This window comes from Eptesicus fuscus, chromosome 9 (genome assembly GCF_027574615.1).
Source record: "Eptesicus fuscus isolate TK198812 chromosome 9, DD_ASM_mEF_20220401, whole genome shotgun sequence".
Lineage (NCBI taxonomy): Eukaryota > Metazoa > Chordata > Mammalia > Chiroptera > Vespertilionidae > Eptesicus > Eptesicus fuscus.
The window spans coordinates 62,809,313-62,825,814 of NC_072481.1; the positions used below are offsets into that span (position 1 = coordinate 62,809,313).

The 16,502-nt window shown below is 42.5% G+C and overlaps 1 protein-coding gene across 1 annotated transcript in view; it reads left to right on the forward strand.

The window, feature by feature from the left end:
- DNAI3 (dynein axonemal intermediate chain 3) overlaps positions 1-16,502 on the forward strand; it is an 81,307-nt gene that overhangs the window by 60,969 nt on the left and 3,836 nt on the right. Inside the window, exons 18-21 of the mRNA XM_054720910.1 lie at positions 2,545-2,608; positions 5,951-6,081; positions 13,903-14,107; positions 15,319-15,410. Of these exons, the coding sequence (XP_054576885.1) occupies positions 2,545-2,608; positions 5,951-6,081; positions 13,903-14,107; positions 15,319-15,410 (492 nt within the window). The remainder of the gene's footprint in view (positions 1-2,544; positions 2,609-5,950; positions 6,082-13,902; positions 14,108-15,318; positions 15,411-16,502) is intronic.

The following is a 16,502-nucleotide window of genomic DNA, read 5'->3' on the forward strand; positions in this document are numbered from 1 at the left end:
ATCAAATTTTTAATCATCTCAAACTGAAATGCCGTACCCATTAAAACCATAACTCACCATTTCGTCATGCCCACTCCCATGGCAGCCACCATTCTACTTTCGAGCTTTATGAATTTGATTATTCTAGCTACCTTGTGTAAGTGGAATCATATAATTTTTGTCCCTGTGAACACCAAAATTTTAAAGCTGGGCAATGATAGCTTTAGAAAGATAAGTAATGCACGATCTTAAAACAGAAATTAAAGCAGTCCTGGCCTGGTAGCTCATTGGGTTAGAGCAGTGGTCGGCAAACTCATTAGTCAACAGAGCCAAATACCAACAGTACAACGATTGAAATTTCTTTTGAGAGCCAAATTTTTTAAACTTAAACTTCTTCTAACGCCACTTCTTCAAAATAGACTCGCCCAGGCCGTGGTATTTTGTGGAAGAGCCACACTCAAGGGGCCAAAGAGCCGCATGTGGCTCGCGAGCCGCAGTTTGCCGACCACGGGGTTAGAGCATCGTCCTGATATGCCAACGTTGCGGGTTTGATCCCCAGTCAGCATATAAATAAAATTCCCTCTCTCTCTCTCAAATCAGTAACTGAAATTTTTAAAAAGACAGATTAAAGCATAACGCCATTTGCTTAAACTCTTCAGTGAAACATGAATAAAATCTGAACACCTCACCCTGTAGCCTCTAAGATTCTGTATAATTTCCCTCCTTCCTGTCTCTCCATCCCCATCTGCGCCAATCTCCCGCATTCTGGCTGCTCTGCTTTTTCTTTCATTCTTCTTATACACTAGACTCCTGCCTACCTAGCCCTTGGTTTGGAATTAACTTCATTCATCATTCAACAGATATTATTGAGCATTTACTATATGCCCAGCACTGTTCTTGGCCCGGGGGAGAGAGCAGTGAATAAAACAGACAAAATCCCCTGTCCTTGTGAGGCCGCCGACATTCCAGTGGAATGACCTTCTCCAACCCTTGGCGGGGCTAATCCTTCTGCTCTGGGACCTGGGCTGGCTGGTGCAAGGCTGAAGCAGGAAGGAGTGGTGCCCTGGAGGCAGAAAGGTCAGACTTGGGGGGGACCTCAGGGGGAACCAACCCAGAGACAAAGAGGGCTTGACCAAGGTGCCAAGAATATCAACATGGAGGTTGAAGGAATGGAATTATCAGAACTCGGTAACTGGATGGAGAAAGACGTGAAGGTTTCCTACTCTGGCTGCTAATGTAATGGGCACTCGACACAAATGTATTGACCGGGTTCAAACTATTCTGCTTTGACTTGGTTTAATTTCAGTGCTCCATGTACCACCTATGAGACCCAGGAGATATCAGTAACTCTCTTACGGGACTTTGGTGAGGGCTGGCATCACATACATAAAGCTCCTAGCATTTCTGGCAAACACTGAGTGCTCAGTGAATGGTAACTATGAGGGGGTGTGCCACAGGCCATGCGCCAGACATGTACAGTCTGTCTGTGCCCTTAGACTGTGACCGTGAATAGAGGGAGCTCCTGTCCTCTGACTCTGCATTTCCAGCACCAAACACAGGCCTCTGTTAAATGAATTAACATGGATGAATAAAGGACAGATGAGTAAATGCGTGGGCCCTGGCCCCAGTCAGCTTATCCTTCACTTTGCATAAATCAAGTGTTTTCCCATCTCCCCTCCCTCGCCTACACATCCCATTCCATCTTCTCCTCCGAATCCACTCAACGTCTATCTTTATACAACCTTCTCTGTGTTTTTCTCTTATTATCCCCGTGTGGGGGGATAGGTAAGGGGGATAGAAATTTGGAAACTGCATTTGAGTAAGTCATTAAATTTCTCTGAGTCTCAGTTATTGCATCTTTAAGACTAAATTTGGAGGGACTGAATTTTTTTCCTCTAAACTGCTCCCACCTCTGCCACTCACTGGTTCTGTCTTTCCCATTTGTGTGGCTGTTTCTGCCTCTTCTTTATGCCTTCCCCTCCCCCGAAAATGGTCATAGGTGGAACTGGAATATATATTACTCATTATGTCATTTGGATGGAACTTTGTTTCCTGTTCTCAACTTTAAATGGTAATGAGTTCCATATTATGAATTCGTATTCCCTCTTTCTCTCTTATCCCACAAATGTTTGTACAGTTCTGCTGCGCAACACGCTGAGAATAAATCACTAAGTTGGACGAGACCCCTCTCCTCTCAGAGCTTTCAGTCCATCCGGACAATTTCCTGTGGAAAACAAAGGCTTTGGAAACCCAGCAGTTGAAACTTGTGTACATAGATTATCTCCATAATGGCCTGTGTTCTCCACGGCACTGTGTGTAGATAAAAACTCATCAAACTCGGTGTGTGTGTGTGTGTGTGTGTGTGTGTGTGTGTGTGTGTGTTTGTTGTTTGAGATAAAATCAAGTAATCATTTTGAGCCTTTTCCCAGCATTGTACCAAATTATCATTTGATTAAATTCACCTGTTGTTTTGTGTTGGTTACAATCAGTCTTAGCACATGAATAAGAGAGGGGTTTGTCCCTTAAGTGGCCATTGTACTCACCAGGAATCTGTAATATTTTTAGGAAGGTGAAGTGTTATACTCAGATTGGAAAATGGAAAGAGACCCTGAAACTGGCCGATTGATGAGTAAGTTTGGATGAGTGTTCCATTATTAATGGGTTGTTCCTTTTTTAACAAAGTACTGAGTAACCCCTGCTTTGCTAATGGGAGGGAGGGCCCCTGAGGGTCTGACTCTACAGGTGTTACTCAGAGTGAGGGCCTCGGACTAGGCAGGGCCTCACCTGAGAGCTTGTTGGAAACACAGAACCCTGGATCCTGCCCCAGGCCTGCTGAATCTGGATGTGGATTTTTAATAAAATTCGCCAGGTGATTTGTTCTCACACCAAAACTTGAAGGCACAATTTTAAAAATAACCCCACTGTTTCAATAATTCAACAACCTGGTAGTTCATCCATGTGAAAAATCTGAGTCGGTGTGAAATTATAAGCTAAATGTATGATGCTCTTGAAGACCTCGGGAACATATGGGAGAAGTACCTGCAGGACCCTCCTTTGGGGTTGGGGATTTGGGGCAGCTGAGCAGAGAGAGGTATGAGGGTCACACCCAGGTGTGAGCAGGAATCAGTCAAGATTCAGGCTCCTCAACAAGCAAAGCTCCCTGTCAAAGCTCAGAGCCTTGGGGTTGCCTACAATGACAACTACTTTACTTTAAAGCTGTGGGATATTCATGGCATAAAAATATATTTGAACCATATTTCAACGTGTGGAACAACCGTCAGCACAAGAAGAGGCAGCTCCTGGGACTGCTGGAACACCGCCCAGCAGTGAGGTGGAGCAGCTGGGTGAGGTTTGCCCAAGGGAAGCTGGTCATCCCGTGAGTGTTTGGACAAATGGCCACATGAGTGACTGACAGGGTTGGAGGTCAGAGCCACAGCCCGCAGGGAACAGCAGCTAGGACTCAACCTTCACTCCTTTCACTTCTATCCATAGAGTTGGGTTCCCAGACTAGCAGCTGCCTCAGACTTGCGAAGGCCTGCTTTGTCAGCATTGCCTCCAGGTAGCTATTTCAATCTGGAAACAAAAGCATTCCTGCTTTTCTAATATAGTGACCCCTGATCGGAAACCCAAATGTGTGTTATTGATAGGAGTGGGGCATTGAGAGAGGATTTGTGACCCAAGGGAGGGCCAAGTGCATGCATTTTTTCCCCCAATTCTGTGATTTGAAGTTGAATTAAAAATGATATATTGGATACAACGAATTACAACCAACTGCTTTTATGCTTATTCATGTTTCTATTTATTCAATAATTTGTTAATGTTCACTGTGCACATACTGCATGCCAGGCACTCCACCACACCCCTGGGACACAAGCTTGATGCCGTGACTTGGTAACACACAGGTGGACACTGGTTCCTCCTGGTCTCAGAGATTTCCTTGGAGGCCTCACCTCCCGCTTCCTAAACTGCTTTTGAGGAGGCCCATAACAAACAGGTTTCGTTGTTTTTTAGATATTTTTTATTTACTTTTTTTCTAAGAGAGAGAGAGGAAGGGGGAGGGAAAGAGAGAAAAACATCCATGTGAAAGAGAAACATGGATCAGCTGCCTCTGCACACCCCCTACTGGGGCTCAAGCCCGAACCCCAGGCATGTGCCCTGACCCAGAATCAACCGGCAACCTTTTGGTGCATGGGATGGTGCCCAACCCACTGAGCCACATCGGCCAGAGCTGGTTTAGTTAAATTTTTTATGCACTTTTTTCCATTTTTATAGAATAATCAATGACAGTAAATTTAAAAACCCAGAGCTTTATGTTTTAACCTCCCTGATGTTTGTTCTTTCTTTCTTACTCATTTATTCATCAAATGAAAGTGCCAGCACTGGTGATATAAAGATGAACAAGATGTTATCTTCCCCTAGAGGAGTCCCATGATCTATTGGAAAGGTTAAACACATAAACACATGATGACTGATTCCCTTGGGCTCTTAAAGGCCCCACTGAAGAGAGAGACAGGTGAGCAGGGTCCTGGAGGGTGCACAAATGGAGAAGATGGAGAGAGACCAGGGGACAGTGAGGAAGCAGGGACAGCTCCTGGCCAAACCATAGCCATGGAAAGGGCAACCGCAGCAGAAGAGGTGCCAGGAGGGACAGTTAGGCCAAGAGACTCGCGTGCCCTCCTCAGAGCTTTGGGCTTTATCCTAGAGCCACTGAACAATGAGAAAAGCACTCTGGCGGGAGAACAGGCGCTGGATTAATTTATTGGCGAGACTTGCCATGGCCCTCCCTGGGGCTTGTGGGTGTGGGCAGCAAGGAGTGGGATACATCCAGCTCTGAGGACAGGCCTGGGGGAGAGGAAACCCCAGCAATGGCACAGTGAACAGACCGGAGAGGCCGAAGGCTCCAGGGCCTGGGGCAGAGACCACAGGGAAGTCTTGATCTTTAAGTCCAAACCTGCTCCTCCACCCGTCTCCCCAGTTTCCATAAATAGAAACCCCACGGAGCCAGTGCTTTATCCGAAACCTGGCTGTTATTCTCAGCACGTCATCTCTCTCATCCCTCCTACCCAAGCCATCTCCAAGCCCTGTCAATTCTAGCTTGCAAATATGCCTTGATTATCTACTCTTCTCCATTGGACCTTCATCTAAGTCAGCATATCCACTCCCACTGGAACTACCACCTAGCCGCCTCTGGTGTTCCCTCTTTGCTGTTACCTGCTGCCAATCTGCTTTCCCCACAGCAGACAATCTTCTGGAAATTTCAATAAGATTGTCTTCTAGGCCTGAAGCACTCACTAAAACATGTTACACTTAGAATATAACCTAAACACCTTTCCTGCAAGGCCCTGCCTGGTCTGTACTGCTCCCTGTTTGTTTGACATGTCTCACACTGGGATTGCCAGACTCGATCTTACTGCCCTCTACAAATTTAAAAAGAGCCCGGCTGGCGTGGCTAAGTGGTTGAGCAATGACCTATGAACCAGGAGGTCACGGTTCAATTCTGGGTCAGGGCACATGCCCGGGTTGCAGGCTCCATCCCCAGTAGGGGTTGTGGAGGAGGCAGCCAATCAATGATTCATTCTCATCATTGATATTTCTATCTCTCTCTCTCTCCCTCTCCCTTCCTCTCTGAAATCAATAAAAATGTGTATTTTAAAAAATAAAAATAAAATATAGTACCTGGTAGATATAGGCAATGCACAAATATTGATTGACAAATTGAATGAATTAATGAATGAATAAATGAGTAAGAACATGAAGCATTCCTCTGAAAAGTGGCCTTGATGGGAAACTCCATGGACATTTTATAAAAAGGGGAGCTATTCCTTGATTCATTCACCCCAACTGACCTCTGGTTATTTACTCTTGGATCTCATTAATCAAGACCTGTTTGTCCAGTGGAAGTCACTTCATTCTTTATTGCAGAAATGTGTACAGTGTTATTAAAGATGGAATGGCCTTTTCCACCCAACAGCAAAGAAGCCCGTGAGCCTCAACACCGTCCATGATGGTGCCATCCACACGGTTCAGAGGTCACCCTTTTACAATGACATTATCCTCACCGTTGGGGGATGGAACGTGGCCATCTGGAAGGAAGGTGTCATGGTAAGTTGCTTGCAACATGGAGAAATGGGTGTGTGATTCTTTTGTTGTTGAGAAAAACAATAGGGACAACAGACTGTTCTGACATAACAGTGCCTTCGGGACACATTTTAGAGAAATTAAACAGATGGCCTGGCTCCATCTTGTCGGCAGAACTGCTATAAGCCCTTTGAAAACCCAACCATTTGCTTTTCTTTCCTGAGGGAAGGAAACATTTACAAGTCACTTGTTCTCTGAAAGCTAACAGTCTTTTCTTTTTCTTTTATATGTATATATACATATATATTATATATGTATACTGTAATGTATATATGTATATATATGTATACATGTGTATGTGTGTGTGCATGTGTGTGTGTGTGTGTGTGTGTGTGTGTGTGTGTGTATACACCAGTTGACTTGATTTGCATTTTTCCTTCCCTTAAAATATGAGAATGAACCCTGGTCAGTGGGGCTCAGTTTGTTGGGTGACATCCTGTGCACCAGGGGTTGTCGGTTCAATTCCCCATCAGGGCACATGCCCAGGTTGCAGGCTTGATCCCTGGTAGGGTGTATGCAGCCGATCAATGTTTCTCTCCCTCTCCCTCTCTCTCTAACAAATCAATAAAAATTATTATTTTTTTAAAGATATATAATTTTTTAAAATTCTTTATTGTTTAAAATATTATATATAGTATTACATATATCTCCTTTTTCCGCCATTGACCTCTCCCCAGCCATCTTCACCCCCCAGCACATGCCCTCACCCCCCTAGTGTCTGTGTCCATTGGTTATGCTTATATGCATGTGTACAAGTCCTTTGGTTGATCTCTTAAGCCCCACCCCACTCCCTGCCTTCCTGCTGAAGTTTGACTGTCTGTTCAATGCTTCTCTGTCTCTGGATCTCTTTTTGTTCATCAATTTATGTTGTTAATTATATTCCACAAATGAGTGAGATCATGGGATATTTATCTTTCTCCAACTGGCTTATTTCACTTAGCATAATGCTTTCCATGTCCATCCATGCTGTTGTGAATGGTAAGAGTTATTTCTTTTTCACAGCATCGTAGTATTCCATTGTGTAGATGTACCACCGTTTTTAATCCACTCATCTGCTGATGGGCACTTAGGCTGTTTTCAAATCTTAGCTATTATAAATTGTGCTGCTATGAACATAGGGGTGCATATATCCTTTCTGATTTGTGTTTCTGATTTCTTGGGATATATTCCTAGAAGTGGGATTGCTAGGTCAAATGGAAGTTCCATTTTTTAATTTTTTGAGGAAACTCCATACTGTTTTCCACAGTGGCTGCACCAGTCTGCATTCCCACCAGCAGTGCACAAGGGTTCCTTTTTCTCCACATCCTCACCAGCACTTGTCATTTGTTGATTTGTTGATGATAGCCATTCTGACAGGTGTGAGATGGTACCTCATTGTCATTTTGATTTGCATCTCTTGGATGATTATTGACTTTGAGCATGTTTTCATATGTCTCTTGGCCTTCTGTAGGTCCACTTTCAAAAAGTGTCTATTAAGTCCTTTGCCCAATTTTGATTGGATTGTTTATCTTCCTTTTGTTAAGATGTATGAGTTCCCTATAAGTTTTGGATATTAGGCCCTTATCAGAGATAATATTGGAAAATATGTTCTCCCATGCAGTGGGCTTTCTTGTTGTTTTGTTGATGGTTTCTTTTGCTGTGCAGAAGCTTTTTATTTTGATGTAGTCCCATTTGTTTATTTTCTCCTCAGTTTCCATTGCCCTAGGAGCTGTATCAGTAAAGATATTGCTATGACATATGTCTGATATTTTGCTGCCTATGGATTCATCTAAGACCGTGGTCAGCAAACTCATTAGTCAACAGAGCGGCAAACCGTGGCTCACGAGCTGCAGTTTGCCGACCACTGGTCTAAGATTTTTATGGTTTTCCACCTTATGTTTCAGTCATTTAATCCATTTTGAGATTATTTTTGTGTATGGTGTAAGTTGGTGGTCTAGTTTCTTTTTTTTTTTTTTTTGCATGTATCTGTCCAATTTTCTCAATGCCATTTATTGAAGAGACTGTATGCCTTTGCCTCCTTTGTCAAATATTAATTGAGCATAATGGCATGGGTCGATTTCTGGGTTCTCTGTTCTGTTCCATTGGTCTATATGTCTGTTCTTGTGCCAGTACCAGGCAGTTTTGAGAACAGTGGCTTTGTTATACAGCTTGATACCTGGTATTGTGATCCCTCTAACTTTGTTCTTCTTTCTCAGGCTTGCTGCGGCTATTCGGTTTTTTGTTTGTTTTTGTTTTTTATTCCGTATGAATTTTTGGAGAGTTTGTTCTAGGTCTGTGAAATATGCCATTTTAATGGGGATTGCATTAAATCTCTAGATTCCTTTGGGTGAGTATGGACATTTTATGATGTTGATTCTACCAATCCATGAACACGCTATATTCTTCCATTTGTTTATGTCTTCCTCTATCTCTTTTTTCTTTCTTTTTTTTCTTTTTTTTTTATTAAGGTATTATATGTGTACATATCTTACCATTGTCCCCCCCACCCCACACCCATACATGCCCTCACCCCCCCAGAGTTTTGTGTCCATTGGTTATGCATATATGCATGCATACAAGTCCTTCAGTTGATCTCTTATCTCCCCCACCTCTCCCTAACCTTCCCCCTGTAACTATCTCTTTTTTCAATGTCCTATAGTTTTCCGAGTACAGGTCTTTTACCACCTTATTTAAGTTTTTTTATTTATTTAATAAATCTTTATTGTTCAGATTATTACAGTTGTTCCTCTTTTGCCCCCCATAGTTCCCCTCTACCTGGTTCTCACTCCACCCCATTCCCTTACCCCGTCCTCATCCATAGGTATAAAATTTTTGTCCAATCTCTTCCTGCACACCCCCACACTCCCATCCCCCCGAGAATTGTCAGTCCACTCCCTTTCTATGCCCCTAATTCTATTATATTCACCAGTTTATTCTGTTCATCAGATTTTTTATTCACTTGATTTTTAGATTCACTGTTAATAGATATGTATTTGTTGTCACTTTGTTGTTCATAATTTTTATCTTTACCTTTTTCTTCTTCTTCCTCTTCTTAAAGAATACCCTTCAGCATTTCATATAATACTGGTTTGGTGGTGATGAACTCCTTTAGCTTTTTTCTTATCTGTGAAGCTCTTTATTTGCCCTTCAATTCTGAATGATAGCTTTGCTGGGTAGAGTATTCTTGGTTGTAGGTTCTTGCTATTCATCACTTTGAATATTTCTTGCCACTCCCTTCTGGCCTGCATAGTTTCTGTTGAGAAATCAGCTGACAGTAGTATGGGTGCTCCCTTGTAGGTAATTAACTGTTTTTCTCTTGCTGCTTTTAATATTCTCTCTTTGTCTTTTGCCCTTGACATTTTAATTATGATGTGTCTTGGTGTAGTCCTCTTTGGATTCCTCTTGTTTGGGGTTCTCTGCACTTCCTGGACTTGTAAGTCTATTTCTTTCAACAGGTAGGGGAAGTTTTCGGTCATTATTTCTTCAAATAGGTTTTCAGTGTGTTTCTCTCTCTCTTCTTCTGGCACCCCCATAATTCTGATGTCGGTACGCTTGAAGTTGTCCCAGAGGCTCCTTGCACTATCTTCATATTTTTGGATTCTTTTTTCTTTTTGCTTTTCCGGTTGGGTGGTTTTTGCTTCTTCGTATTTCAAATCTTTGACTTGATTCTTGCGATCCTCTAGTCTGCTGTTGGATCTCTGTATAATATTTTTTATTTAAGTCAGTGTATGCTTAATTTCTGATTGGTACTTTTTCATATCCTTGAGGGTCTCACTAAATTTCTCAGAGGTTTCTAGAAGATTCTTGAGTAACCATATAACCATGGTTTTGAACTCTATATCCAATAGTTTGCTTTCCTCCATTTCTTTCATTTGTGACATGTTTCTTTGTCTCCTCATTTTGGCTGCTTCCCTGTGTTGATAGAGTGATAGGTGTCTTTGTGTGGTAGGTGTCCTATAGGGCCCAGTGGCTCAGCCTCCCCAGTTACCTGAGGTAGACACTCTTGGTGCACTCCTTTGTGGGCTATGTGCACAGTCTTGTTGTAGTTAAGCCTTGATTGTTGTTGGTATCACTGGGAGGAATTGACCTCCAGGCCAATTGGCTGTGAGGACCAGCTGTGTCTACAATGGGAGAACTTCTGTGCTGGAGACACCCTTATGGGGCAGGACTTGCTTCAGTGGGGCTTTGATGCTCACTGAGTCTGCCCCTTGAATGTGTCGCTTGGGGATGTGAAGAGTTGTAACCTGGTATGGTCTCACACTGACCACTGGGTACACTAGCTCTTGGATCTCCAAGGAGGTGCAAAGTCAGCCACTGCCTGAGGCCACCCAGCAGGAGCTACAGAGACATCTGCAGATTCCTTCTCTTTGTTTGGGGTTTGGAAGTGTCCAGATGAGGCCCAGCTGTGAAGCAATGCAGGCTGCTGCTGCAGGGCATTAGGCCTTCTTTTGGAAGCTCTGGGGCTCTCTGACCCAGCTGCAGTTTGTTAGGTTTTAGGTTGTAAAATGACAGGCCATTCATATGCAAAAGCCACTGCACACAGCTTGGGTGGGGTTGTAAATTGGGTGGGCCAGGGTCTCAGGGAATCACCAGGGCAGAGCAAACAGCAATGGCTGCCAGTCATCCCTGCTCTGGAGAGGTCCCTGGGTCTCTGTGTCCTGCGGCACCGTGCAGGAACAATGATCGCTGTGAGCACCTCTGAGAAAAAGCTGCCCTCGTGTTCCGGCCTGATGCCAGACAGTCCAATTTCTCCCCATATGAGTCTGGGTCCCCAGAGTCTCACCTGGAACTGGAGTTCAGAGCAATTGGGATCTTGTATCTCCCTCCTGATTGAAAAAAACAATAGCACACCCAGTTGCCAGCCCATTTCACATGCACCTCCATACCTTCACACTTCTGCACCTCCGCACCTCCTACCAGACTCAATGTGCTTTTTTCTTTCCTTCTAGTTGTAGAACTTCCACTGAACCAGCTTTCCAGTGGTTCTGGATGATATTTGTTTTGTCTTTTAGTTGGAGTTTTGATGTGGTTGTGAGAGGCAGTAAGTACAAGTGTTTCCTTTCCTGCCATCTTGGTTGTCTGCCTTATTTAAGACTATTCCTATGTATCTTAATTTTTTTTTTTTTTTTGGTGCAATGGTAAATGGGATTGTTTTGTGTGTTTTTTTATTTTTGTGAGTTCATTATTGATGTATAAAAAGGCCATAGATTTCTGGGTGTAAATTTTGTATCCTGCTACATTGCCAAATTCATTTATTAAATCTAGTAGTTTTTTGATGGAGTCTTTATGATTTTCTATGTACAATATCATGTCATCTGTGAATAATGACAGTTTTACTTCTTCTTTTACAATTTGACTGCCTTTTATTTCTTCTTGTTTGATAACTATGGCTAGCACTTCCAGTACCATATTGAATAGGAATGGTGAGAGTGGGCATCCTTGTCTTGTTCCTGTTCTTAGGGGAAATGGTTTTAGTTTTTGCCCATTGAGTATAATGTTGGCTGTAGGTTTGTCATATATGGCTTTTATTATGTTGAGGTATGATCCCTCTATTCCCACTTTTCTGAGAGTTTTTATCAAGAAAAAGTGTTGGATTTTGTCAAATCCTTTTTCTGCATCAATTGATATGATTATGTGATTTTTATCTCTCAATTTGTTTATATGGTGTATCACGTTTATTGATTTGTGGATATTGTACCATCCTTGCATCCCCAGAATAAATCTCACTTGGTCATGGTATATAATCTTTCTAATGTAATGCTGGATCTGATTTGCTAGGATTTTGTTGAAGATTTAAGCATCTATGTTCATCAGGAATATTGGCCTGTAATTCTCTTCCTTTGTGTTGTCTTTATCTGGTTTTGGGATTAGGATAATGGTGGCTTCATAGAAAGAGCTTGGAAGTGTTTTTTCCTCTTGAATTGTTTGGAATAGTCTGAGGAGGATAGATTTTAGTTCTTCTTTGAATGTTCAGTAAAACTCTCCTGTGAAGCCTTCTGTCCCAGGACTTTTGTTTGCTGGAAGTTTTTTGATGACTGCTTCAATTTCCTCCAGAGTTATTGGCCTATTTGGATTTTTTTTTTCTTCCTGATTGAGTTTTGGAAGGTCATATTTATTTAGGGGAATATGTCCATTTCTTCTAAGTTGACCAGTTTGTTGGAATAGAGATGTTTATAGTATTTTTTTATAATCCTTTGTATTTCTGTGGGGTCTGTTATTATGTTGTCTCTTTCATTTCTGATTTTGTTTATTCGGGTCCTCTCTCTTTGCTTCTTAGTGAGCCTGGCTAGAGGTTCATCAATCTTGTTTATCTTTTCAAAGAACCAGCTCTTGGCTTTATTGTTCTTTTGTTGTTGTTGTTTTAATTTTTTTTTTTTTTGTCTCCAAGTCTGTAATCTTTTCTTCTGCACCAGAAATATGTCAGAAGTTTCGGAAAGTGGAAGTAAAAAAGCTAAAGAGTCTGTCACCAGGAAGACCAAAGGTGTGTGGGGTCAAAGTAACACAGTGATAAGAAAATCTAGTGGTCAGGATTAGGAGAGGGCCTGAATCCAGACTGATAGAAGATAAACTGCCAAAAAACTAGAAAGATTGAGAAAGACCAGTGAAATAAGAGTGTGGAGAAATCAATATGTCCATTTGGTGAGCAATTTAAGATTATTAAAATCTGCAATATATATATTTCACAGCTGTACTGTATATATTCTTTGAATAAATAATATGTGTAATATATTTACATATACATATAAAATTTTACAAATATTTTTTCCTTAACCCAACACTTTCACTTCTAGAACTGTAACTCAAATCTCAAAAAAAAAATTGCATGAATATATGTACAAGTTTTTCATTGGAAACTACTTAAGTGCCCATCCACAGAACAACTCTACTTTATACCAATGTACTCTATATGTCCTTTTTCTTTTCTTTTTTTTTTTTTTTTTTTTACAATGAACAGTGTTAGTTTTATAATTGAAGAAAAAGAAAAATAAATTCAGGCAAGATTATCCACAGATTATGCAGGGGCAGGAACCTGGTTATCCACAGAAATGGAAGGACCTGGGCCAAGGACAGGTCTGGAGTGGCACCTCTAAGGAGTCCAAGCATCTGAAACATTCTTCCGTCCCCACAGGAAAGGCTCCTATGCTCGTGTTGGAGGCATGAGGCAGTTCCTCTGCAGGTGTAAATAGATAAATGCTCTACCTGGTTGCCAGATGGAGCATGCCAGTGGAAGAAAGCACATTCTGATCTTCTATCTCTATGAAAACCTCCCAAAGAAGGCAAATTGCCCCATGGTGGAGAAAAGACAAGACGATCTTAAGATGCTTTGCTGATCTAAAATCTCTTCCCACCAGTACTTATAAGTCATTGCATGCAGCTCACAGCTAGAATTGACTTTTTATTTATTTATTTACTTATTTTTTGGCTACCAGAGTTGTTCCCATGGGAAGGAGGTATAAGCCAATTTCATAGTCTTTACTTATCTGATGTACAGCAATCTCCGGAGAAATAGCAATGGACTTCCACACCTATTGAATTATTAAAACCAACAACGGCTTGATAGGAAAGTTTGCTCTTTTCTAAAAAGCAAATAAAATAAGAAAAAAAGGGGTGTTATAAAAACATGCAGGGAAGAAAAGAACTGATATTTTATAAAAATCCTATAAGTAAAAGAAATAAAACTTCCTAATAGGCATAATTTGGCTGTTACGTGATCATAGCTATCTGACTTGCGTTTAAAATCATTGTGAACATCCCTTTGATGGTAACACAAGCTTTTAATATGTCTCTTTAAAAATTGGCTTCAAGATCGGACCCCTCCTTCAGTCAAGCTGTGCTCCAAAAAGGTACACCTCAGGGCACTGGTCCCTGACGAGGCCCGGCGTCTTCTATATTGGCCGAGAAGATGGATACATCGATATCTGGGACCTTCTGGAGAAAACCCATGAACCAGCCCAGTCACAAAACATCTGTATAACGATGATCACCTGCATCAAACCCTGGGCCTTTTCTGGTATGTTCTTTCCCTGCAAGCACGCTAAGTCATCTTGCCTTTCTGTGTAACTCAGGAAAAGGTTGGCATCATCTGGGAGGCCTCCCGTGTCCTTTCTCAGGTTTTTGTTTTCTTCCCTCCCTTCCCTTCCTTCCCCCTCCTTCTCCCTTTCCTTTCCATCATGCCCCTTCTCTCTTGCACTATCTTGGATACAACCTGAGCTTCTCTCACTAATTTCTCCATCAACAGTTATTTTTGAGAAACATTCAGTATGCCACGCAGAGGGCAATTTTGAACCACACAACACAAAGCATCCTTCTCACCTTCTGATGATTTATGTCCTTTGTCCTGGTTTCTCTGTTGCAACCACGTGCTGCTTTCTATATAAATCCAATATATTTGCCTCTTTTAAAAGGAGTTTTCCTTTGTTTCCAAAGTTGTTGAAGGCATAGAATGGTCTTTCTTTCCCTTTCTCTCTCAGAAACATTACCTTGAGAAATTCATCCTTCAGAATCTCTCGAGTGTCACAGTCCGGCTGCTGCTTAGGAATGTGTCACCAAAGTGTGTTTTCCTATCTTTGCTCCAAAACGTAACGTACCTACAGGGATTATGAGTATAGGGTTTGGCAATGTGAACCGTTTTCTGAAAAATGAGAAGAAAAAACAACAACACATGATGAGATAGAAAAGTTAAAATGCTCAAACACATTTGTGTTTCAGATCCATTTTAAATGCTCCAAGGAAACCATCTGGTGTGTATTCTGGCTCCTGGTTCTGACGGTGCCTTTTCAATTCATCTGCATGCTGGTTTCCCTCAGTCCTTACTGTGTCTTTGCGGATACTGCCTTCCTGATTTTTCCCCGGGAAAATCTTTCCCTGTGTTTTCCCTGCTTTCTTCCCACATCTGCCCAGGGGTCCCACCACAGAGGGAGTCCGCCTCAGCGAGGAGCCACACTCTTTACACAGAGGCCGAGAAAAGGAGGTCCGCGGTGGGCAGGGTGGCTGACCAGGGCTCAGGGTCTCAGCGTTCATCCCATCAACTGGGAAACACGACGTACACGTTAACAGGCCCCCAGTCACGGATGTCTGATGCGGACGCCAAGGTCACTGCAACTCCTGCAGGTCCTTTGGGACACCACAGAGCAAGCCGCGGCTCCTGTTTAAACGCTGAGACAGCCTTCTGTTGGCGACCTGTTCCTCCCCCCGACCCCCTGCTTATTTTCAATCTTGCAGCTAAGCAGCAGTTCATCGCCGTCGCTGATTACTATGGGACACTGCATATATTAGAGATTCCTTGGACATTAAGTCACCCTTCCACCAATGAGGTCAGTAACGTTGGGCTCTGAGGATTTAGGTGACTGAATATCACTGCGGCATGTCTTAAAAGTGTGTTCAGAAATGACAGCATTTTCACTCTAAGAGGGCAGTCAAAAACAAGGGCATGCATTTCTGCTTCCTGAGTTAAATAGTTTGAAGCTAGAAAAATAAACAAAAATGGAAGGAGAGGGAGGCCACGTCAATGAAACCCAGACTCAGAGAAGAATCACTTGGAGGATTCATAATCAGAAGCTGTTTATTTTCGGGTTTTAACCGAAGCACGGGACCCTTATTTCAGTGACGCCCGTCCCCGGAGGGTGCATGTGACGTTTGCATGCATCTTCCCATTGCCCACCATCCCGTCCCCTCCCCCAAGCTGGTGTCCTACAAGTAGCGTGTCTGAAGCTGCAATATTCTGCCCACCCCCGGCCCCCGGCCCCATCACCCAAGGGCTGCAGGCAATGTTAATAAAGAGGTTATGAAAAGATCAATAAGTAGAAATATATGAGTGTACATACACCGAACGTTAGATATATAGACTGCAATCTGTTGCAAAGTCCCAGCAACATCGGCCTCGTTAATGTCAGGCAAAAAGCTTTTCCTCCCCTGGTCACCTGGCCTATTTTCCTGTTTCTATTCTTATGCCTACATGCCAAACCCTCCAGGGGGCCAGGAACTCTGCTCCCAGGCCCTTTAGGATCTGCATTGGTACCCTCATCTGGGTTTTCCAAGTTCTGTTGATTATATGAAAATTTCCTCGGTGTTAGAAGTGAGAAGGAAGGAAGAAGGAAAAAAAGCAATCCTCGAATTTTCCTTCTACAAAATTATAAACAATTTGTGCAGCTCTCTCCTTCCAACCTCACTCCCTTCCTGGAATACTGTAATCCGCAGGGTCCTAAAACTTAGCACAGTGGCCCCCAAATTGAGCTAACTTCTCTGGTATTGGGCCTGTGGGCAGTGTCCCAAAGTAGGGAATATACACTGAGTGGCCAGATTATTATGCGTTCAGAGATCATAATAATCTGGCCACTCAGTGTATATACTATATAATAAAAGGCTACTATGCAAATTGTCCCCTCGACCAGGAGTTTGACCAGCAG